This window comes from Psammomys obesus, unplaced genomic scaffold (genome assembly GCF_907164565.1).
Source record: "Psammomys obesus unplaced genomic scaffold, mPsaObe1.curated_primary_1811, whole genome shotgun sequence".
Taxonomy (NCBI): domain Eukaryota; kingdom Metazoa; phylum Chordata; class Mammalia; order Rodentia; family Muridae; genus Psammomys; species Psammomys obesus.
Genome location: NW_026596069.1, coordinates 10,973,891 through 10,999,654, shown reverse-complemented (window position 1 = coordinate 10,999,654; position 25,764 = coordinate 10,973,891). Strand labels below are relative to the sequence as shown.

The window sequence follows — 25,764 nt, the reverse complement described above, 5'->3', positions numbered from 1 at the left end:
ATCTATCTATCTATCTATCTATCTATCTATCTATCTATCTATCTATCGAGAGATGCTGAAGGTTGTAATTTAATAGCATGAACAAACCTGTAAGGTGATTTTTTTTTCCAAGGGATTTTGCCTATTTCTTATGGTTGGGTTGTTGCCTCAAAAGCATTTTTCATACAGCTTGACTGATCTCCTCTTAGGCTGTGGGAAACTTAGTTTGCAGACTGTTTGCCATAGTCTGTATTGTCATGGATTCCTATCTGAAACTAGAAATTTTTAGGTGTTTTATAATATCACCTGAAAGAAACTTGTATGTGACACTTCACAGTTGTAGGCTCATTTCTGTAGTTCATTGAAAAACAAGTTTATTTACAGTGCTTTTTCCAAATGAGGAAAATATTTTTACTTTGGATCTTGCTGAAACTTGGTGCATTTAAAAGATAAGTATGTAAGAGTTGTAGAGTCAAGGATACTTGGTTTTCAATGAGTACATTTCTGTCTTCAGGGCACACTTGAAGCATATGTTTTCTTAGAGTGGTGTGTGACAAAGAAATGATTTAAGGGGGCACATTGACAGCCTGCTTCTTAGTATATCTGTATATACTCACCTTCAAAGGTAAATGCATGAGCCTTAGGTCTCCTTTGCATGTAGGAGGTTTCCTGAAAAGCCAAAACAGCAAAAGATAGGAACAGATGCCTCTCAGTGCAAGTCTTCTCTGCCCCATCTGATTTTGTACCCACCAGACATGAGGTAGAGGTTTAGTCCCTTTTGAAGGCATTGGTTCAATTCTCTAAGTAGGTGGCACACTTGCATGAGTGAGTGATGCATAGATCACACCCTAATATAAAGATGAAAGGATATGTGTGAAATTTTGTCTAGGTCTGCTATATTCAGGGTTTTGGAATCCGTTTCCTTCTACTCATAACTTATTTTCCATTCCATAGTTTCCTTGCCCAGTATAAAATGGCTACAAGCACTACAATTAAGATTTAGACCAGGGATATTGGAGCAGTATTTTTATCTGCACTTTTGCTTCCTCTGTGTCACTGCCTTGTGCTACTAGTATGTTTTCTGTATGTTTTAGAATTGTTAAATGCCTGCTAAAAAGCTTATCAAGTATTTGTGTTTGCTTTCTTATATTTTGCTACTGTGGCTTTGTCTTCTGGCACAAAATATAGCCTCCAATTAATATTTTATCGGTTATGCTTTGATGAGTCCATAGCAGTTTGTCACCTGACTTAATGACAAATGCCACATGGTATGATAGGGAGCTCTTAGGGGGCTCACCTGATGCTTTGTTTTCTTGTCCCATGATACTTAAAAAAATAATAATAAAGAAAAAAAACTCACCAAAAATATAAACCAGAAAAGCAGAAAATAAAAAGGTTTTTGTGAAACTTTTTATCATAATAATTTTTAAATGTATAGAAGAGTTAATTGTGAGCCACCATGTACTAGATTACACAATTGTTGGCTATACTTGCTTTGCTGTTGTGTGTTGTGTGTGTGCATGTATATACACATATATGTATATATGTTTGAAATGGAAATCTGTATATATGAATACATTTATTAACTTAAAATGGGCATCTGTGAAATGTATAAAATTTTGTTTTTATTTTGAACCACTTCAGAGTGTCAAGTGTCATGTTAATGAAAAATAATGCATACCTGTTTTTTAAGAATAGGAAAATCTGACCCTAGCTTATCAGGTCTCATCAGAACTGGCTTCATTGTCATCCTCTGTGGCCTGGTAAGGCTGCTCCCCCCTCAGGAGGAGGTGTTCAAAGAGCCAGCCACTGAGTTCATGTCAGAGACAGTCCCTGTTTTCCTTACTAGGGAACCCACTTGGAGACTGAGCTGCCATAGGCTACATCTGAGCAGGGGTTCTTTCTAGGTTATCTCCATGCATGGTCCTTGGTTGGAGTATCAGTCTCAGAAAAAATCCCTGTGCCCAGATATTTTGGTTCTGTTGCTATCTGTGGAGAGGGGCATAGGAGGAGATGAGGGAGGGAAGGTGGATTGGAAGGGGATGACGGAGGGGGTTACAGCTGGGATACAAAGTGTAATTAATATAAAACTGTAATTAATATAAAAAATAAAAATTTAATTAAAAAGAATAGGAAAATCTGTATGTATGTACTCTACATTCATATGTGCAAGCACACATACACATACACATAATTTTTTAAACAAAAGGAACATTTTAATATATATATTATATCACATTGGAATGCTTAAGCAAATTAGCAGTAATTCATAATATAAACTATGAGTCTTCCAGTTTTCCTAGCTGTCCCAAAGCTTTTATTCCCCTCCCCCCCAGGCATCTGATCATGGCATATGGGTGACATTTGGTTGTATTCATGGTCTTATTACTGTAAAAGAGCCATCCAACTAAAAATCTCTCATGGCACTGACCTTCTAAAGAGTTGCTTAGGAGAGTTTCCAGAATCCTGGATTTGCCTATTTGTGGTATGATTTGACTCATTTCTTTATTTCTTCTAATTTCTGTAAACTGATCATTAAGCTTATTTTGTTAAATTCAGACTAAACAAATTAGTATTTTGTAGAAGATGATGCCTACTTTTACATCAAAAAATATATTTAGTTTCTCGTTTTAGTGGTTGTAATCCTTTGGGTGGTGAGCCCAACATATCAAAGGTACCTTTCATTTTTTTGTTGTAAAATGCTGACTTTTTTTTATTATACTTTATTTACTTTGTATCCCCCCTCTAATTCCCTCCCTCCTCCCCTCCCAATCCCTCTCTTCCTTCTCCTTCTCCACGCATGCCCCTCCCCAAGTCCACTGGTATGGGAGGGTTTCTTTTTCTTCCTTCTGATCCTAGTCCATTAGGTCTCATCAGGAGTGGCTGCATTATCTTCCTCTGTGGCCTGGTAAGGCTGCTCCCCACTCAGGGGGAGGTGATCAAAGAGCAGGCCAATCAGTTCATGTCAGAAGCAGTCCCTGTTCCCATTACTATGGAACCCACTTGGACACTGAACTGCCATGGGCTACATCTGTGCAGGGGTTCTAGGTTATCTCCATGCATGGTACTTGGTTGGAGTATGAGTCTCAGGAAAGACCCCTGTGCTCAAATTTTTTGGTTCTGTTGCTCTCCTTGTGGACCTCCTGTCCTCTCCAGATCTAACTATTATTCCCTACTTCTTTCATAAGATTCCTTGCATTCTGCCCAAAGTTTGGCCATAAGTCTCAACATCTGCTTTGATAGTCTGCAGGGCAGAGCCGTTCAGAGGCCCTCTGTGGGAGTCTCCTAACTTGTTTCCTGTTTTCTTCTTCTGGTGTCTATCCTGTTTGCCTTTCAGAGTGGGGATTGAGCATTTTAGCCAAAGTCCTCCGTCTTGATTAGTTTCTTTAGGTGTACAGATTTTAGTAGGTTTATCCTATATTATATGTCTATATGAGTGAGTATATACCGTGTGTGTCTTTCTGTTTCTGGGATCTGGAAAGGATCATCCTGAGTGAGCTATCCCAGAATGCTGACTTTTTTTTAAGCTTCACCATTGCTTCCAATAATTTGCTATTTAGTCTCCTGCATCTGGATTTCTTTATGTCTTTGTGATGTTAGTTTGTTATAACTAATTCTTCTGAACAGAAGGGCTTCGGGGCTTATTTTCCACTTCCCTCATTTTCTCTTCTTGTTTTGAACTATCACTATGAGATAGTGGGATTTTATTTTGTTCAAGATCTGTTAATTAGGGTGATTATTCATTTATGAGCACAATTGTCCCAGCATTGGTTACTAAGAGTCTCTTCAAGCTCACTCCCTTTGATTTTTGAGCTCTTTGTTGCATTAATTCAAGCTCACCTTGTATTTTTCTTATCCCAGAATGCCTTCAGCCAAAACTTTTGGCTGCAAACTTTTTGTTTCTAAAGATTTTAATGATAAACCTTTCTCTTCATATGAAGACCTCTCTTCACTGTATCTGTATTAAGGCAGATACTTAGTATCAGATCAAGTAGTGTTCTTAACTTCAGTGGAAAAGCTAAGGTGGGTGATGGCAGTAAATTGTACTGGACCAGAGAGAGTCTTCAGTTCATCACAATCTCTTTTCAGATTAGCAGCCTGCTGGGCTATCTTGTCTAGTCTTCAATGGCCCCCACCTCTGAGTTTTTGTTGTTTTCATCTGCCACCATGTTCATTCTATTCAGATGCTTCATTTCACTTATCTATGTGATACATTTTCACATAAAGCCTTTATTCTATGTATTATCATTTCCTGCAGCTACTTCAGCTGATCGGTGAAGTTGTTTATATTTCAGTGTGATCATACTGAACACAAGTTGGTATTAATGTAGTCACTCATAAGGGCTTATTTCCTCAGTTGAGGCTGTGGTAACTGGTTGCTTTGCTCATTTCTTAAGTGGTGATTGGAGATACGGCAGCATGCCCATTTGTTTCATGGTTTGGCATGCACATTTTTTCGGGTTTGATCTTCTGTGACATTCTTTTCTGTCATGTCACCATGATTCAGTTAAAAAAATCCTCTCTTCAATGAAAAAGAATTTTACCTACATTTTTCTAAGATATCTCTCCAGGTGCAGGGTTAAAGTCTCAGTGTGTTAGGGAAAAAGGAAATATTGGTCATTCTGAAATCTGATAAAACCAAGAATGAAATATTTAAAAATCAATAAAGGTAAAACCATATGTTTTTATATTCATGGCATGCATTTAAATACCTATAACTTATCTCCAATGCTGACATTAGTTCATAGTCTATGTAATTGTTTTTGTTTTTTTTTCCAGAATAAAATTCATATTTTGTGGCCAGACTAATGCATTAGCTTATTATAAACATTATTTTGTATGGTAGCAGCTAGAATAAAAACTTTTTATATTCATAATAGCTGAATAGCTGTCACAAACTCCTTGGGACCACACAGATCATTCCTGTCTCTTGGAACTTACAGATACACACACACACACACACACACACACACACACACCACAAAATAACAAAAACAGATTATGTAAAACTGTAGAAATACAACATAGATTGACAATAGAAACTATCAGCTTATTTATACCACTGTTCTTGCTCTGTTATTTCTGCTATTGTTTCAGATACTAAGTATTCTACAAGCTCTTGAAATTAATGTTATTCTATAAGCTTAATGACCTGGCCTTTCACTAGGAGCCAGTCCTCTCCTATAAGCCATCTTGGGCTCCTTATTGTTAAAAGGTTAATAACAAGAATAATGAAGCAGTTGGTTATTTATGCAGTTATGATTGGCAAAAGTTATTAGAATAGGAATCTGCCCAGAAGCAATGATTAGGTTATAAAAATGTTAAGGAATATTGAAACTAGTTACAATTTTTGACATTTAAGAAATATTATCCCTACTCTTAATCATGATCATCTTGTGTAAAAGTGTATGTACAGAATAATCCCATTGGACAGTAATTCTTATGCCAACAGCATACCTAAATAATCACTGAGAGGGAGATTAGGAAATGATCTGCAGGAAGGAGAGTCTAGACGAAAATAGCCACATTAAAAAGCTGGGACCCAGGTGCCTGACCTGTGAAGTTGGACCTTTCTGACCTAGTGCTTTCACCTTGAGCATTCTTCACATGCTAGGAGCTGTAAAAAGAGACACCCCAGGCTAGGATGCCATGTTCTCTACACCAGAAAGTAGATATATGTGTAAAAATGTGGCTCTCCCTTGTTCCTGAGGTTGTTGGCCACTGTCCTCAGGAGCAGAAGTGATTAACTGGAGGTTTAGTGGCCTGTGAGCAAGAATGTAAATAACCTGGGATCAGATTCAAGGAGAGCAGATCAATTTTATTCTGGGTAAAAGAGGGTTATATAGAACTTGGGGGTGGGGGGATCGGGATATCCAAGGTGGACAAATGTCATTGGCTGAAGGGCTAAGGTACTGAGATGCCTCATTTGCATGTGGAGACATTCCAGGAATGCCAGGTGCTTGCTAAAAGGGAGAAAGGTAATTGGATTTGTAATTTCCCTAAGGACTAATTAACATTCTTTAGGTGGAAGGTGTGGGGGTCTGGATCCTCAGGCAGCGAAGAGGAAGCCTTGCCCTCAAAGGGAGTTTTCAGGGCTTTCTAGTAAAGGCAGATTGTGACATAGCAGCAGGGTTTCCTGATGCAAAAAAAAATCCTGATGATGGTATTAGTGAAATATTGGTGTGACTATTGATATGCAAGACAAGACAAAAGTTCAAAGTATAATTCCTTATGCTCAATAGGAAGTCAATGTATAAGATAGGCACTAATTATTAAGATACTGTTTACATAAAATCTGACCTTTTCAAGTCTACAGTTGAATGGCATTAAACATTTTCCAGTGTACCAACACTGCCATCACCTCACTCCAGAACCTATTTATTACCTTTCCCCCCAAACTTGCACCTTTTTCTCCTGTTTTTTACATATATGTAGTAGCCACCAGTCTGTTTTCTTGTCTGAATGGGCTTGCCTATTCTTGACTTCGCATATAAGTAAATGCATGTGACATATAGTCTTTGTGTCAGTATTCTTTTTCATGACATAGTATTTTGAAGGTTTGTAGCATGTAGCAATACCACATTTAATTTATTGCTATAATATGTTAAATTGTATAGATACTGCTCTGTTGATAAGTTGGTGTACATAAAAGTTCTTGTTGCTTTTAAACCACTATGAGCAGGGCTGTTCTAAACAAAAACTCAAGCCATGTATGAGATTTGTTTAGGTTTTTATTTTTTTTTCCCTGGATAATTAGATTTATTGGATCATATATTAAATTTACCTTTAAAAATAGACTAAATTATCATCCAAAGTAGCTGTATTTATCTGTCTGTTATGTATACTGGAACATTCCACTTGAGCATATCCATGTTAGACTTGTTATCAAGGTTTAGTCTTTGATTAAGGCTATCCTGCTGGATATAAAGTAATTTTTCTTTGTGCTTTGGATTTACTTTTCCCTGATAGCAGTTGTAGTTACCATCTTTTACTTCTTGGTCATCTATGCATTTCTTCTGGGCAATTGCTTCAGAGCCTTTGCCAGTTTTTAAGATGAGGTTAATATTTATTATTTATTGTTGAGTTGTATGAGCTATTTATATATTCTGAATATTAATCCTTTTTCATATATATGATTTCAAAGTATTTCATTTTGAGGGTTTTCTTTGAGATTTGTTAATCCAAGGTCACAAAGATGCATTTGTATGATTTCCTCTGAGAGTTTTATAGTTTTAACTCTTAGATTTAAATCATTGGTTTGTTGTCTTTTTTCTTTCTTTCTTTCCTTTCCTTTTACAACAGCATCAGACTATGTTGCCCAGTCCAGCCTGGAACTTTTGATTCTCAACAGTTCAATCTCCTGAAAGCTGGATGTGCCCTGCTTTGTTTTGCTTGTTTATGTAATGTGCTGGAAGTTCCTCTGCATGGCTCTATAAATAACTAAGAAAATGTCTCTTCATTGGGATGATCAGTATTTCTTTATTAAAATTATTGCTTCATGATTAGATAAATGCACTGTTTTTACCTGGTGACTCCATGCTCACATATTCTGATCATGTCGCATTGTATTTCTCTCTGTGTTTTGTTTTTTGGCATCTGTATGTGAATCAGTTTTTTCCCCTTAATTTTCATTCTCACCTCTTCAGCTACAGTATAGAGAATGTCAAGAACTTCTAAGTCTCTACCAGAAGTACCTATCAGAGCAGCAAGAGAAGCTCACCATGTCACTCTCGCAACTTGGTGCTGCTAGAGCACAGGAGCAGCAGGTAAGTGACCTCTTCTGACCCAGAAGGTTCATTTTCCTGTTATGTTGTCTTAAAATATACAAATATCTCATGGCTTCCTTGTTTGTGGCCTTCCTTTTTCCTTGCGTGGTCCTATGCTTCCAGTGATCATAACAGAAAATTGAAGTAAGAGGTGGTTATGGAGAGGCAATTGATGGGATAAGAAAACACACTAACCAGGTACTTAATAAAGAGCAACCAGCCCTATGTTATTAACAGCTATCTGTTGTCCTTTTGGAAAACATTAATATCCCTTTTCTGATTCTACTTCTTAGAATAAAAAAAATATTTTGTGACTTCTGTATAAGCTTGTATGTGTTAATTTAAATATGTGGTTATTTATAAGTAACTACACAGCAACAAATGAGTATTCAGGACCTTGACTTTTATGATGTAAAAGCAGGTATGAAAGCCACATTTTTAGCTTTCTAACAATGTCTTTTCCGTGTCTTTATAGTTTAAATCTTTAAATGGCTGATAATAACCTTTATTTTAAAAGAAAGGACTGTGTCATGTAAAATCATTCATACTGAGCATGAATGTACAGATACTGTGTTAACCAAATGCCATTCCCCAAATAGTGTCAAAACTTCAAAGGTCAAACTTGAGGATTTCTTGCAAACTTTCTAAAGAACATTGCTTTGCAATCTGGAGACAACTGCTTTAGATGGGTTAAGAGTTTTGGCTAATGGAATCCTAGTTTTGAACCTAAAATTTGCATATATGGGAAAGTGAAAAAAAAATGGTAGTATTAATGCCACTGTAACGTGATTTAAATGACATTTAACCTAGACCATTTTTAGTCAAAAAATTAAAGAAATATTCAAATTATTAATGGCTTGCTAATACTTTAATTTGAAATATTATCTCTTGTCCTTTTTTCTGAAAGGTAGGTTGTACATTGGCCACAGAGGAATGTTTCAGCTTATGTTGATTATTTTTACACATGTCTTCACTAATCTGAAAAGAAATTGACAGCTTTGTAGATGCCTCTGTCCCAGAGTGCATGTGAAGATCAGTTTCAGGTTCATTCTCACATTTTTGCTTTTTCCCTTGCTATGACATAGTTCAGGGAGATGTCACAAAAGCAAAGGCAACTTAAAGGACAGGGAGATGGGAGCCTTTCATTTAACAATATTAATAGAGTCTTACAACCTCAGGAGCATAGACATAGACATGATCACTAAAGGAAAAGGAGAAAGAAAACCAATTACCATCAGGACAGAAATAAAAGAGCTAATACTTGATAGGCTGACTCTGAGAATACCTGAAGAGACTGAGCCTGAAACTGAGGACAAACAAAACTTTTTTAGTTGTTGTTGGTTTTGATTTAAGCTAAGTATAAACAATCATAGTTAACACTGCCATACTTAACCTGATTTTTGAGAGGTTTTGAGAGACCAAAAGATTAAAAATCAGCTATTATTAATTAAGGCCTGAACTATGTGGGTGGAGAAGTCCAGCCATGCCCTAAGGGGAAGAACCTGCCTTACTGCATTCTTTCCCCACCCAATAGATACAGTTGCTAGGAAACTGGCCCAGCCCCCTAGGGAGGAACACCAGGTCATTATGGTCTGGAGACCTTCCTATAGCCAATCATTTCAAAATGTAGCGTTTTGACCAATAGATGCTTGCCAGGTAGGAATTGCCCCTTCCTTGGGCAAGCTGGGAGGGACCAGAATCTTTAAATCACCCAACTAACCTGAGCACCAGGCTCTCCGCTCTCACCACTTCGGAGGTGGGGGGTGTGAGCCCAAGCTGCAGCTTGTAATTTGTAAAAAAAAGATCCTCATATGATTTGCAACGGACTTGGCTCCGAGTGGTTGTCTTTTGGGGTATCGCGATTCGGGCACAACAGCGTAACTAAAAGATACACTAGAATGGAAATGTTGGCCAAGTATGTGGAGAAAGTATGCTCTCAAAAGGAGATATTTGGGTCTTGGGTTATAACTTGGAATGAGTAGAAGACTTGCCTCGCATGTGTGAGGAACTTATATCTTATCTCCATCTTCAAAATAAACAAAAAGCCAAAAAGAATATTGTAGCCTGACTTTTGACTACTTTACTGGGTTCTTTTATCTCTTTCCCTACACTACCCCTATTTCTTCCAACCCTCCAACACTAGGTAGGAGAGCAAAAAGGTTAGAGGGGAAAGGGATCATTGATATCATCAGACTACTCTCTGCTGATTAGGGGCATCAAGTCTTTTGAGATGAGTCTGATCTTCATTGTCAGGATCTCTCCAACCAGTAACCAGCAGTCTGGCAAACAGCAACCAACAGCAATCATCAACAGCAGCAGGGATTGCAGCTGACCTGCCTCTCAGGGCTCTGACATCTATATACCTTCAGATTTCCAAACATAAACTATCTGCAGCTTGCAAAACCATGCCCCTGCTTTAGCACAAGCACAAGGTGTTATACCCAGTTCGAGAACCCCCAAAAGATCTACAGGAATCGACTCTGTTGCAAAACACATGAGGGTCTTTTTATTGTAAATTACAAGCTGCAGCTTGAGCCCACAACACCCACCACCTAAGCGATCTGAGCGTGCCATGCCCTGGTTAGTTGGGTGATTTAAAGATTCTGGTCCATCCCAGCATGCCCAAGGCAGGGGCGATTCCTGCCTGGCAAGCATCTATTGGTCAAGATGCTACATTTTGAATTGATTGGCTATAGGAAGGTCTCCAGACCATAATGACCTGGTGTCCCTCCCTAGGGGGAATGGGCCAGTTTCCTAGCAACTGTTATCTCTAGTGGGTGGGGAAAGAATGCAGTAAGGCAGTCCTTCTCCTCAGGGCATTACTGGACTTCTCCACCCACCTAGATCAGGCCTTAATTAATAATAGCTGCTAATTTTTAATCTTTTTGGTCTCTCAAAGGCACATCCCAGTCAGGTGCTATAAACAGTCTGAAGTAGCCCCGTACCCCACACCTGGGCTTAAGACACAAACATATTCCCGTAACATGTCTCACTACAAACTACCTCCTGTTTTTTTTTTTTTCATTTTTGCTTAATCCAGGGAGCTTTTTGAAATATATATATCATGCATATGTGTGCGTGACTGTGTGGGTATATGCACATACCTGTGATTGTAATATGCCCTGGAGCTGGAGTTAAAGGCCATTGTAAGCTAGATAAATAGATGTTATTTCAAACTTGAAAGATGTTATAAGGACCAGAGGTAAAAACACAACAAAGAATAACTAAGCAGCTTTAATATGTTGAGGCACTGGGTCTCACTTAACAATAAATACATAACTTTTGCTGAAAAGAAGAGGTCTAAACATACCAGTTATGGAAGTAAAACTAAAATAACCAAAACTAGCTGTAGAGAAGAGGGTATAAGTAAATAACACAAGAGATGGGATTAGATGTAAAGGACACAGCTGCTTTATTTTCTATTTTATTTTTTATTCAGGGTTCATTTATAAACTTTTCAAATAATGGGAATGTACTTTAAAACAATGCTGTGGTTTATGCTAGAAGAAAGAAATGTATGGCAAACTGAGACTTTTGAAGTCATTAAGAAGAAATGTATGGCAAACTGAAAATCTAGGATATACATAAATATTTTATTAATCAATTTTGGAACCCTCTATAGGAAGAAAAAAAAAAAAGGCTGGGGCTGGGGCTCAGACAGTAGCCTGCTTAGCCAGCACACACAAGATCCTGAGTTCAGTTCTCAGCACTGCAGAAACTGGGTATGGTCATGTCATCCAGCACTAGAGAGGCTGATGCAAGAATACCAGAAATTCAAGAAATTAGAGTTTAGAGCTAGCCTGTGCTAAATGAGACCATGCCATACCCCCTAAAAAAAGATTTTTAAATATTGTTCCCTGTAGTAGTTTAATGGAAGCAAATCTACTTAATATGAGTTATGCATTCTTTTCTTGTTGTAACAAAAATCTGAAAAAAGGTTCTCAAAATAGAAAGGGTTTATTTTAACACAGTTTGAGAGTACAGCCCATCATGATGGCGAGACCATGAGGTGAATCTGGGTGCTCGTCTCACTTTCTTTTTACTTAGTCCAGAAAACCAAACCATAGAATGCCTTCCCCCATCTACAGAGTGAATGTTCCTACCTCAATCCGAGCTAGAAACTCCTTTACAGAAATGCGTAGAGGTTGTCTCCATGCTGATTCTAAATCCCAGAGAATTGAAAAATAACATTAACCATCTCATGTTATAAAATTAAACTTAAAATATTGTCATTCTTTGTTACGTAGTAGTCTAGGACACTGCTGTTGGATTCTGGATGAAGAACAGAGGGGACCCCAAGACCAGAGGTTCTATTTTTCTTAGGAATGGCTAGAGCCATCAGGGCAAGGCCCCTGCCCTAGGCAAGGCTCCTTGTCTGACAGGAGGATGTGGAAATGAGTTTTCTACCATGTGTTACAAGTTAGCTCTTTTAAATGAGATTGCTGGTATCAGATAGGAGTTCCAGAAGCCTGTTATGATACCGAAGTGTTAAGGCCCTTTGGCTAAGCCACTGTATTAACAGCAGGGGTGTGGGTAAAAGTCTGTGTTTGGTCAGCTTGCAGCTGAAACACAGGCCTGGTGAGGTTCAGGCCCAGTGAGCCAGAAGGCAGGTCCAAGGAGGTGCAGGCCTGGTTGGCTAGAAGGCAGGTCCAGACCCAGTGGGTGCTTCTCCAACAGTCAATATGGAACTCAAGGTGGTCGGGCAGCCTCTAGCCAGGCAGAACAGCTCCGAGAGTTCAGTGGCAAATTTCCAGGGAGGTGGGAACCTTTTCTTCTCTGGGATAAATGATGAGTCTCAGGTGGCCGTGGTCAAGAAGTACAATGAGAGATATTTGTTTTGTAAACAAGGACTTATAAACCTTGAGCAGTGGGAGGGGTTCTGAGGCTGAATGTGTTTGATTTAATGGAGCTAGAGATGCCAGGGATAGTTACTTTACATGTAGTGGTACAGGATGTCATTTATTTGGAGTAGCAGTCTTCTCAAAAGAAGGAAGATACAGTACTTAATTATCCTATGGATGGGGGAGAATCTCCAGGTACAGTTAAAGGCCATTGGTTGAAAGCCAAGACATCATATTAACATAGGGTGGGTATCTCCAGGAATCCCCAGGTACTTGCTGAGCATGTTTCTTATCTGGAAAGGGTCAAGCCTGTTAATACCTTAAGGGCTATGTGATGCTTTTTAGAAGTTCTTGAGTTCCCCAGATCAGGGAGGAGAGAACCCCACTGAGAAAGGGAGTCCATCATCATAATTCGAGCTCAGAAGCTACCTGAAAATGCCAGACTTCAACCTTACCAGCAGAGTCCCACATTATATATACCTTCATTCATTTGACACATACTGATTAGTGGAAGAAATCGGAGACTGCTACTTTAATGTACATGCCTAGGATGCTTTGAGGTAATCCAAAGGGAAAATTTACAATGGGCCATTGTGAGAATTTAATTATGTTTAAAGTTTCTTTGTTATTTGAGATATAATTTGTAAAAGTAAAAACAATTTTGACAGGGAACTTTACAACACACATAATGAGCAGCAGTAATTGCAGTGAATAGGTCTGAATGTGCAGTTTTTTTAACATAATATTTGTATTAATTTAAGAATTTCTTACAATGTATTTTTTCTTTTTTAATATATTGATTTTATTTCCTTAGGATCTGTACCAAAAAGCTGTCAAATATTGAAATAGTTACAAATATTGCTTTTTTTTCAGACTATGTTTGCATGGGCTAGTTAGAATCTTTTTGTGCATCAATATAGGTATTGGGATGGCTTTTCATTCTCTACTGCTCTCCTTTAACTCCTACTAGATCACCTCAGCTTCATGATGTAGTTTATTTTGAGAGCTTACTAATCCAGTTTGTGCTACCCTTATTCTTATGGGTATGGGACCACCCACAGTTGGCCTACTAGCAGCCAAACAAAGAGAACTGACTCTCCCTGCCCTTGGAAGTCATAGCTTCTCAGTTAGGGGTGGACACTCATGAACCCCTCCCCAGTCCATGGAGCCTCATGAAGCCTAAAATATTCTACATCATACTCCCCAGATAATTGTTCACCATGTTCATTGCTGCTCTGATTACCATTCCTAGAAAATGGATACAACCTAAATGTTCTTCAGCAGACAAATGGATAATGAAAATGTGATATATATATACACACACCGTGGAACACTATTTAGCTGTACAGAAAAATGATCATGAACTAAATGAATAGAATCAGAAAAGATCATGTGAGTGAAGGAGCTATCACAGACCAAGAAAGATAAATGTTTCGCCTTATCTCTCCTAGGGGCTCCCAGCTCCAAAGTTTCATATGTGGGTACGTTCTCTGAAATCTGCAGGAACAGCAAAACTAAAAAGTGACCATTGCTGATGTAGGGGGATTAGGAGCAATAAAGAGAGGAATATTATTTTACAGGTGATCTGATAGGGGACATATGAAACACAGGGGCTATAAATAGGGATATAAATAAAGAAGAACGGTAAAAACAATAAGGATGTCTGAAAATGCCATAAAGAATCATCTTATCTACCTGAAAATATCTATAATAACACATAAATCAGCATATAAATATACTATATAATTTAAATGATATCTTTCCTTCTATACCGATAGTGCTCCCTCAACAGCCAGAGGTCCTCTAACAACAACCCCAATACCAGGCATGAAAAGTCCTCTTTTGAGTTGTTGGTCAGGATTGTCCAAGAGACTTTTAACTAAAGTCTCTTTTAAACATCTTTTAAATCAAAAATTACCGCCATATAAATTTTACTATCTCCCGAAAGTTTCAAACAACTCTCCCCATTGTAGCGTGATCTCTCCCTTAATTTTTTGTTAGAACCGGTGTTTCCTTCTCTATTCAGCCTAATTCTGAGTTAGGATCCTGCTTTGTGAGAGGACTGGATCAGTAAATACTTCAGATAAATGCACCTTTATGTTGCTGGGGGAGAAAGCTCAGTCTATAAAGGGCTTGCCACCCAAGCGTGAAGATATAGACTTCAGGAGTCTGGTAGTATGTTCTTGTAATTCCAGTGCTGAGGAGGTAGTGGCAGGAGACACTGGGGCTCCCTGACTCATCACCCAGTAGAAGGCCATCTCAAAATAAGGTAGACAACCCATGAGGAACAGTACCTGAGGTTGACCTCTGACTCAATTTAGTACTTAGACACAGAGACACTCTCCTCTCTCTCTCTCTCTCTTTCTCTCAGTACCTTTTTCTTTCTTTCTTTTTTTTTTAAGAGGGTATAAGAAAGTTCTCCTTTTGCTAGTGGTATTCAGTGAAATTGACTTTGCATTGCTCTGTATTCCCTGTAGAACCTCAGGTAAACAGCTCCTTAAGAGCAAAGGAGAACAACTTATTGTGTTTAGGAGAAATTGGTCATAGTGACAGTCTATGCTGTTGTTCATTGATCAGTTCTTTTTGCCGTTTGCTATTAACAGCTTTCATTTTTAAGATCCCATTAGTTTGTCCTGTTACCTCTTCTTAGGAAATGGTGAAATAGCTTTTGTTTGGTTAGACAACTGGCCCATTGTTACATTTATATTAAGCACACTTTTCAAAACTTATGTCTGATTCTAAAACCTATTCTTTTTCACTTTTCACCTTCTTAGACCATTATTTTAATAATAGCAGCAATAACAGGTTGTGCTTACACAGCATTTATTCTGTACCAAATACTATCTTAAGCTCTTTATATATATTGACATGTTTAATTCTCACCTTAACTTTATAAAGTAGGCACCATTATTACCCTCTTCTGTGGAGGTCAAAGCGATTAAATAACTTACTCAGAGTCCATTACTTATAGCGTAATGAGTGGGATCAGGATTCTAACACAACTACAGGGTTGTTACTGGAGCAGATGAGACTGTTTTATCTTAGGTGCTTGCTGTGTTTTTTGAAAAGGCTTTAAACTTAACAAACAATAAAGTTCTTTTTCTTTGAGGCTCTGAGATGGTATTGAAAAACTAAACATCTTGTGACATTAGGTTTTCTGTTTGTTACTAGTCAAGAAACAATATAAAGGTATAGGGAACGAAGGGGAGAGGGCCTTGATCTTCATATTTTTCTTCCTACATGAACACCTCCAGATGGAGAAAAAAATAAATGGATACTTTTTCTCTAAAGTATCCCCATTTCATTTTGCTGTACTTTTTGTGTTGTGTTTAATGTTAGAAGGCAATGTTCATTTCATTTAGTCTTCATTGTATAATCAGGCAAAAGGTAGCAGGCATTATTTTTTTATAATTTTTATTTTTTATATTAATCACAGGCTATTTACTTTGTATCCCAGCCGTAGCCCCTTCCCTCATTCCCTACCAATCCCACCCTCTCTCCCTCTTCTTCTTCCTGCCCCTTCCATCTGACCCTAGCTTGTCAGGTATCTTCAGGACTGGCTGCAATGTCCTCCTCTGTGGCCTAGCCAAGCTGCTCCTCCCTCAGGGGGGGTGGGGAAGGGAGGTCAAAGAGCCAGCCATTGAGTTCATGTCAGAAATAGTCCCTGTTCCCCTTACTAGGGAACCTATTTGGATACTGAGGTAGCAGGCGTTATCTTGGCATGTTTTTGCATATTATTTCTTATGTGTGAGTTAAACATTTAGACATTTTGGGTTTGTTGGAACTCTTGTGCCTCATTTGACATATGCATGATAAATTTTCCTTTTATTCTGTCTTGATACCATAAGACCTGGAAGTTTAATTAAGCCACTCTGGAGTACCAAAATATTGCTTTGACTTTCTCGTATTAAACTCCTTGCATTTTATTAGTTTACCTCTCCCTTTATTTATAGTAAAGTGAAGAATAGTAGAGGGACCTTTAGAAAACACATTGACATTCAGAATGGCCAATTGACAATCAGATTTCATTATTTAGATACTTGTTGTGAGCCATTCTTTTGTATTTTGTTATTTTGGTAATTTCAACACATGATTTAGAAAAAAAAATACATTTACTGAGCTCCTTTTTCATAAAAGGTATTCAAAGGATATAAACTTTCTGAATTGTCTCCATTTTACCCATACTACCCATTTTAAACAGTTTGGTTTATAGTAAATTATATAAATATTATTTTGCTGCATTTCAAGATTCCTTTTTAATTTTAAAGTAATCTTTAAAGTTTTTCTTAATTGTGTGAATTTGTAACCTCAATTTTCAGTGGTATTCAGCTGGAAAGGTTTAAATTCAGTTGTCTTTACTCTTTACTCAAGCATATCAGGCCTACCACATGGAGAGTATTCACCAAATAGCTGTTTCTTGTGCTGTTTTTGATGACTCATGACAGAATTCAGGAGGTTAATGTCTAAGAAGCAGTGAGAGGCACTGAGCTAGTAATGATTGTGTGTTTATTTATTTGCAAAACATTCCTGAAAGTAGCTTTTACTTAAAGCTAGAAATTTAATATCATTCCTTTTTTTCACTGAACTTTCGTTTCCAGTTGTGCAGATCACCTTCCATCTGTAATGCTGTAACGTACTCAAGAGAGGACATGTGTAGTCCAGAACAGTGGTTGGTCTAGCAAACTGCTCTGAAAAGAAATGTCCTTCTGTCTTGACTGCTTTACAGTGGGGGCTCAAATTGTTTCTAAAATGGAAAATTGAATGAAGATTTAATCCACACTATCCATAATTCATAGTTACTTGAGTCAGTCATTACTTCCTTCTGATACTGTTTGTAGTCATCAAAGATATATGCAGTGCATACTGAAAGGGTGTGGGATGTGGATAAGGTTGGCATCTGTATTAGTCATGGTACGCTGACAACAGCTGAGATAACTCCTGTTCAAGGATATGTCACCAGTAAAGTAACATTCAAAGACAAAGAAATTAGAGACTTTGGTCTCTATTGGCATAATAGTAAATGTTTAATATTTATGTCACTAGTGGCCAATTCCTAAGGAACAAGTCAGCTTCCACAAAATGGCATTTTGAGGTCTCTGTAAGACATGAATGAGGATAAAATGTCTTTTGTAAAATCATAGGAACATTTTCAGGAATATAATTTATGAATAAGAATTTAAAGAAAGAACAGCATACAAGTATCTTGAAATAAAGTGCTGAATCCTTCCCCTGGCAGACCATGCCTATTATCCTTTACCATGGCAGTCTTTCTCTGTGTAACCTACATTAACTACATACCCATCCTTTTCTGGAGATAGAGAGGGCACTGAGTTATAGCTCATATCAGTAACATGTAAGTATGAATTTTTAAAATTTTTATTGGGGCTTCTTGTAGGCTTTAATTTTTTAAACCTAATTTTTGGGGGCTCGTAAAAACCTCACTTCAAATCCCCGACCCCAGGTAGGAGAGAAAGCAGGTTAGTAGGGACAGTAGACCTTTTTAGACTTAATTCCCTGGGGCAATTCCACTCTGTTGTCAGGATTTCAACAGTCCAGCAAACAGCAGCTGCAGCACTAGTCAGCAGCAGCCTTCTTGAAGCCTTCACCAAAGCTTTTCTCCCTGGGAGCATCTGGAAACAAAGCATCTGGAAGCAAAGTGACCTGTCCCCTTCCCCTTCTTTCTCTCTCTCTCTCTCTCTTCCTATTTACACATTTAGAGAAACAATTTTCCCAGATGATAGATATAGGAAATCTGTAAGAACTTTGTATGTGGGGGACATTAGCTTCAAAGATATAGTTTCTTTGGAATTGATGGCAGATATCTAGAAGAATATAATGTGCACTCTTAGCTGTGAATTCAAAACAGTGCCTTCCAAATGGTGTGCACAACACTTCACATTTCTTTTAAGAATGGCCACATTTCTTATAAGAATGGCCTAATGTTTCCTTCTGATCTCACTAGCTAGAGCTAGTTTGTAAATAGTCCATGGAATTATGTGTTTACATGCAGAAATGAATTTAAAGAATTTCATTTCAAACTGAAGTTCCAAAGAGGTGAATTTTAGTTTATGAGCACAAGTCTTATGCTGAGTCCTGACTTCCTCACCCTCATGAAATAATTTTAGAAGTATTTTTAAAAATTTTAAAGGCTATTTTATTTTAAAGATTACAAATAATGACATTTGAGCAAATTACCTTGGAAGCTGATGGCCAGACCTCCCTAACAAATTTTAATTGTTTTTATAGTTTTTCTCAAATAAAGATTCAGAATAGCTATTTAAGTAAACTACAGCAGCTCTTTCTTCATTGCAAATGTTAAACCCTAAACAAAGCATAAAGCTGGGCAGTGCACTGTTTAATTTTCAAATTGGATTTTTCATTATCTTTAATGATAACTTTTTATTTTTATCAAGTTGCATCTCAGTCTCCTAGTAGAACCTAGAAGATTTATGGCAAATAGCTGGTTGCTATCTGGACAAATAAATGCAATAAATTAGTTTACCCTTTCAATAAAGTGTTGTTAATAGAACACATTGTTCTGTTCAATATTAGAATCTTTAAAATTAAGCAGAACATTAGTGGCACTGAAGCTAGTTTCATTCAATACTTTCCTGTAATAAACCCTGTTCTATGAGAATCTTTTCTGTGAAGGAAAATGCCTCCCCACAGCTACTGAGCTCTTACTCTGGAAATGTACTTTATAGCTTCAAAAAAAAAAAAAAAAAAATTGGCCAGTTTTGTGTTTGTTTAATGTATATGGAAGTTTCTTGAAAGATTTCTCCAAGCAGTGAGAACATAAATGTTCCTTAGCTAATTTTTGCTTAAATGAGGATTTATAGGATACCTGACCTAGTCAGAACCCAAGTGTGTGCCTCATTGAATTTCAGATCAGTGAGGATTTTTAAAAAGGCAGACCCAGTGGACATACTCTAGAATGTGAGAATTGCCAACTCCTCTTGTGATCTGATAGAATTCTTCGTTAAATTTTTACCTGGATGAAATTCAATGCATGATTAATATTCAGGTAAGGAAGATAAGATTATTGTGCTCCCAAACCCATAATGTGAAAATTCACCGGGATTAGAGACCTGTCTGAAAACTCTCATCACCTGTAATACTCCTGGTTGATATCTTAGAAGTATGAGTTTAAAGTAAAGGATAGTTGAAGTCTCAGGATAGTATTTCATTCTTAGGGTCAGTCTTGATTTTTGGAAAAGGAAGTCTAGAGGGTTGTTCTGTTGCTATGGTGATAGAAAGTGCTCTTAAATGAGGATGGTATCTATTAATGCAACTAGGAAATTGATCATCTTTGATTGTTAAAATACACACAAAAAAATTCCTTTCATGGGATTCCCTGCACTCTGCCCAAAGTTTGGTTAAGAGTCTCATCGTCTGCTTTGATACACTGCTGGGTAGAGTCTTTCAGAGGCCTTCTGTGGTAGGCTCCTGTCCTGTTTCCTGTTTTCTCCTTCTTCCAATGTCCATCCCGTTTGTCTTTCTGAATGAGGATTGATCATCTTACCCAGGGGCCTCCTCCTTGCTTAGCTTCTTCTCTGTGTACAGATTTTAGTATGTTTATCCTATATTATAGGTCTAGTAGTATCCACTTATAAGTGAGTATATACTATGTGTGTCTTTCTGCTTCTGGGATACCCCACTCAGAATGATCGTTTCTAGATCCCACCATTTGCCTGCAAATTTCATGATTTCCTTCTTTTTAATTCCCGAGTAGTATTCCATTGTGTAAATGTACCACAATTTCTGTATACATTCCTCTGTTGAAGGGAAGATAGTGGGACCAGGAGGGGACAGGAGCTCTACAAGGGGAGCAACAGAACCAAAATATCTGGGCACAGGGGTCTTTTCTGAGACTGATACTCTAACCAAGGACCATGCATAGAGATAACCTAAAACCCCTGCTCAGATGTAGCCCATGACAGCTCAGTATCAAAGTGGGTACCCTAGTAAGGGGAACAGGGACTGTCTCTGACATGAATTCAGTGGCGAACTCTTTGACCCCCACCCCTGAAGGGGGAAGAGCCTTGCCAGGCCACAGAGGAGAACAATGCAGCCAGTTCTGATGAGACATGATAAGCTAGGGACAGATGGAAGGGAAGGAGGACCTCCACTATCAGTGGACTTGGAGAAGGGAATGGGAGGAGATGAAGGAGGGAGAGTAGAATTGGGAGGGAGTGAGGGAGGTGGCTACAGCTGGGATACAAAGTGAATAAATTATAATTAATATAAAAAATAAAAATTTAATTAAAAAATTCTTTAGATATAAAGAATATTTTTACTTGTCAGCTGGAAGTTTAAGTGATCTGGTGACTTGTCACAGCCCCAGATTTAGTGTTTCACTTTCTCCTGTTTCACACTTTTAAGCTGAATGTAAGAAATAGAGATGTGGTTTTGTAGTTCTTAAATCATTAAGAAATTGAGGAGATAAGACTATATTAAGATGGTGTGTATTGATGAAAGTCCAAACCATCATTGCATACATGTTCTTGGCTTTGGCAGTGGCCATAGTCCACCAGACAAATAACTAGAGCATATTGCTGTACAGCTCTAGTAAGAAACTGAGCTCACACTCACTAAAAATCACTGCTAACATTTTATAACAGACAGACTGTATTTTAAATGCAAATGATCATTTTTTTTTTACCTGCCACTGGCAGACTGCTTAAATTTGCCTTCAAGTTTTAGTGTCATTTATTGTGTAAGATAGCAGCAAATTTGATTCTAACTTTTAGTTTATGCCTTTCTTAGTTCCACTTCAAAGCTTTTAAATGTTACATTTCTGAAAGAAGATTCATTTTTTTGTGTGTGTGTTAATAGTATCAGTGAACACCTGTGCACTGCTAACTTGGTTTTTCTTTACAGCTGTGATTGTTTAGCTGCTTTGGGCAGTGATGCAAGAATTCTGCATCCAGTGAGGCCTTTCTTGGCTCCGGTTGTGCTTGATGTAGGGACCTTAGATTCTAAAAACTCAGTGTCCATCAGAAGTCAGAGACAGTTCTTTGTCATGACAGTGAAAAATGGGCATTAGTAAATGTGGAAGCAAGCTTTATTAAAAAAAAAAAAAAGCTAGGGAAAAAGAGAGAGAAATTCTAATAAGTAGGTTCCCAAAGAGAAAAAATAAATAAATCTTGAACCTAGAAACTTGAATCTAGAAACTTTTATGGAGCTATCACAGAAACTGGATACAGGCTGAGGTCATTACTGTGAGACTGCTGACTTCTTTGGGCTGTCATGGAGGCATGTCTTAGGGATTTGGGTTTTTTTGTTTTGTTTTCTTTTTTGGTTTTTCAAGGCAGGGTTTCTTTGTGTAGCCCTGGATGTCCTGAAGTCACTCTGTAACCCAGGCTGGCCTTGAGTTCAGAGATCTACCTGCCTCTTCCTCCCAAGTGCTGGAATTAAAGGCATGCGCCACTATGCCCAACTTAGTTAGATTATTGCTGGAAAGAGACAATACCCAAGGCAACTCTTATAAAGGAAAACATTTAATTGGTGCTGGCTTACCGTTTCAGAGGTTTTGTCCATTATAATCGTGGTGTGAAGCATGGCAGTGTGTAGGTAAACATGGTGCTGGAGGAGCCAAAGGTGGCAGAAGTAGATTGTGCCATACTGAGTGTAGCTTCAACATAGGAGATCTCAAAGCCTGCATCCACAGTGGCATACTTCCTCCAATAAGGCCACTCCTTCTAGTAGTGCTGCTCCCTATGGTCAAGCATTCAAACACATTAGTTTTCTTTGAGGGCCGTTCGTATTCAAACCACCACGGTGAGCCAAACTTGAAAATGATGGTCATGCCTTGTTTAACTTTTAGGGATAGTTAAAGCTGTACTTTGTCTATCTCCAACTCTGGCTTTGTTAATTATTGACCTTGAGTGCTAGCTCTTATTTAATGGTTGCTGTAGATACCATCAACCTTAGAAGCATCTCCAGGGCTCATAATTATACTAAACTCTTTGCTTTTAAAGCTAATAAGAAGGAACTGTAGCTGTTATTAATTCACCCTTGTCTATGGGATGGCCTAGAGTCTCTCTTATGAAATACATGAAAGATATGAAGCTATATTGACTTAGAATTTATTCTCTTAGATAAGGTGCATAATAAGCAATAATGTATAAAAGGGAATAGTGCCCTGTATGTGCTGGCGCTGTAGCGCCAACTGGTCTACCTTCATTGCTCAGAACCTTGTCCTCCTCTTGTCTGTTCAGTTCTCTCATGTCCAACCATGTTCTGTTCTCACTGTAACACTGTAAGCAACTTGAAGTTTTTACCATAGGCTCTATTCTCTTTTCCCTGGTTATTAATAACCAATTGCCTACCTCTCCAGTGTGTGTGTGTTTTTTTTTTACTTTTCTCAACATGTAAACATCATCTGTGTTTACAAAGGATAACAAGACTATAGTTTTCTTGTGTTGATTTTGTTTTATTTGGGTATTAGAGTAATTCTGGATTCATTAAATGACTCAGGTTGTTTCCTTCTTTTACTGTTTTTTAAATTACTGGTATAATTCATCACTGAAGCCATCAGGAATTCAGCTTTTCTGTATAAACATTTTTAATTGATACTTTAATTTACATGGGTATATTACTAATATTTTCTAATTTGTCTGTCTCATTAAAATGGTTTATATAGTCCATTGCCAAACTGTCAGCTCTGAAAACACCAATCCTACATCTGAGAGAGAGCGAATATCCAGAATATATATACGAACTGAGGAAGTTAAACACTAACAAACCAAGTAATCCAAAATAGTAAGAGCTGGAGAGGACGGGAACCACCCAAGGAGAGCAACAGAACCAGAAAATTTGAACACAGGGGTCTTCCCAGAGACTCATACTCCAACCAAGGACTATTCATGGAGATAACCCAAAACCCCTGCACATGGCAGTTTAGTGTCCAAGTGGGTTACATAGTAATGGGAAAAGGGACTGCCTCTGACATAATTTGGTTGGCCTGTTCTTTGAACACCTCCCCCTGAGGGGGGAGCAGCCTTATCAGGCCACAGAAGATGACAGTGCAGCCACTCCTAATGTGATCTGATAGACTAAGATCAGAAGGAAGGAGAAGAGGACCTCCCCTATCAGTGGACTTGGGGAGGGGCATGTGTGAAGAAGGGGGAGGGAGGGTAAGATTAGGAAGGGAGGAGGGAGGGGCTTATGGGGGGGATACAAAGTGAATAAAGTGTAATTAATAAAAATTTAAAAAATGGGGTACAGAGCTAAACAGAATTCTCAACAGAGGAATATCGAATGGTAAAGAAACACTTAAAGAAATGTTCAATGTCATTCGGGAAATGCAAATCAAAACGACCACCTCACACCCATCAGAATGACTAAGACCAAAAACTCAAGTGATGATGCATGCTGGAGAGGATGTGGAGAAAGGGGAACCCTCCTCCACTGCTGGTGGAAATGTAACCTTGTATAATCACTTTGGAAATCAATTTGGTGCTTTCTCAGAAAATTAGGAATAGTGCTATCTCAAGATCCAGCTGTACCACTCCTAGACATATACCCCAAAAGATGCCCCACCATTTAATAAGGACATTTGCTCAACTGTGTTCATAGCAGCTTTATTTGTAATAGCCAGAATCTGGCATTTGTAGAATGTGTTTTTTTTTCCTACTTTTGTTGTTGCTTTGTCTTCTGTAATTGAAGTAGGATTCTCATAGATTCTGCATTTCAGGTGTATATAATCCAGTCTGAAATCTCTAGCATTTTATTGGGATATTTGTATCTTTTGTATTTGATGTAATATGCAATTTGGCAGAATTTCAAGTCTGCTACCTTGTAATTTACTTTGTAGTTTTCTTTCACTTTCCTCACTTTCTTTTTACTAATTAAATAGTTTTGATCATTTCTTTTGGGCTCTTGTGTCTGCAGATGGCATCTTTAAGTCTATTTCTAAATAGTTTGTCACTTAGGAGAGCGGTAGTATGTGCCTTTAATTCCAGCACTTGGGAGGTAGAAGCAGGGGCCTCTCTGTGTTCCACGCCAGTCAGGGCTACATAGTAAGACCCTGACTCAAAGATTAAATATATATATATATATATATATATATAATATATATATATATAATATATATATATATATAATATAATATATATATATATAATAATCTTTACATATATATAAAGATTATTTTGGCTTGCTGTTTCAAAGGGTTTAGTCCACTGTTACTTGAGCATAAAACTAGGCTGAATTGGCAAAGAGCTTGTAGTATAGCAAAACTACTCTTTTCACTGAGGTAGGGAAACCAGAGAGGAGAGTGAGCAAGAAAAGGGGGCCATGGAGAAAATATATACCCTTCACAACACACATTCCTCCAGGGACCTACTTCTACAAATTTATAATGCTTTCCAGTAATGCTGCCAGCCAGAGGCAAGGTCTTCAGCATACAGTACCTTTGGAGGGACAGTTCAGATACAAACCATAAAAACCCTCATATACCGTTTCACCTTCCATGGTTTTATTGTAATCTCTTATTACCATAGATTTATTTCTACATGTTATAAGCTCCACTGCATTAAGAAATAAATTCTTTTGAATAGATTTTAAGTATAGAAACATTGCTCCTATTTCCATTTTTTTCAAACCACAATCATTCTGTTTTCTTGGGGATAAGTCACTCTCTTAAGTAAGCATTTAACCACACTTGGTCTGATTCATTTCCAGAAAACAGTGAAAAAGACAATCATTACATCCAAATTTAAGTGTTGTTCAAGAGTAGGTTGTCCTACCCTTTTCTGTGGTTCAGATGGTTTTATGCAAGTAATAAAATAAGGCTGGCAGTGATGTCATTTGAATTACTCTAATTAAGACTTAGCTAATAAGCCTGATAGACCCTGGATGCTCTCTACCTTGTTGAAGTTCTGCCAGTCTTCTTAGGTGAGAGCAGTTGGTAGAAACCCTTTACATACAGCTCATCAGGACAGATGGCCTATGCTGAACAGATAATGACTTTTTGGCATTTGCATATATTCCATACAATTTGAATGGCTCAGTTCTTATTGATACATACAAAAAAAGAGGACTGTTGCCAATATGTCTCTTCCATACACACAGCCACCTGCTCATTTTGTTTAGATTTATTGTATGGAGTCTCTTTCTGATTTAAATGACCAAGTCCTCTCTATCTCTTTCCACAGGAAAGGTGCTAGGAGAAG

At 37.8% G+C, this 25,764-nt stretch overlaps 1 protein-coding gene across 5 annotated transcripts in view; it reads left to right on the top strand.

Moving 5' to 3' along the window:
• Kiaa1328 (KIAA1328 ortholog) overlaps window positions 1-25,764 on the top strand; it is a 226,847-nt gene that overhangs the window by 75,338 nt on the left and 125,745 nt on the right. For 2 of the 5 annotated variants that reach the window (XM_055625414.1, XM_055625413.1), the window contains one exon: window positions 7,626-7,745. The exons of 1 other annotated variant lie outside the window; for it this stretch is intronic. In XM_055625414.1, the coding sequence (XP_055481389.1) occupies window positions 7,701-7,745 (45 nt within the window). In that variant the 5' untranslated portion in view covers window positions 7,626-7,700. Of the gene's footprint in view, window positions 1-7,617; window positions 7,746-25,764 lie in introns of those variants that run through there. 2 more of the 5 variants (XM_055625418.1, XM_055625417.1) reach the window with 2 other exon arrangements.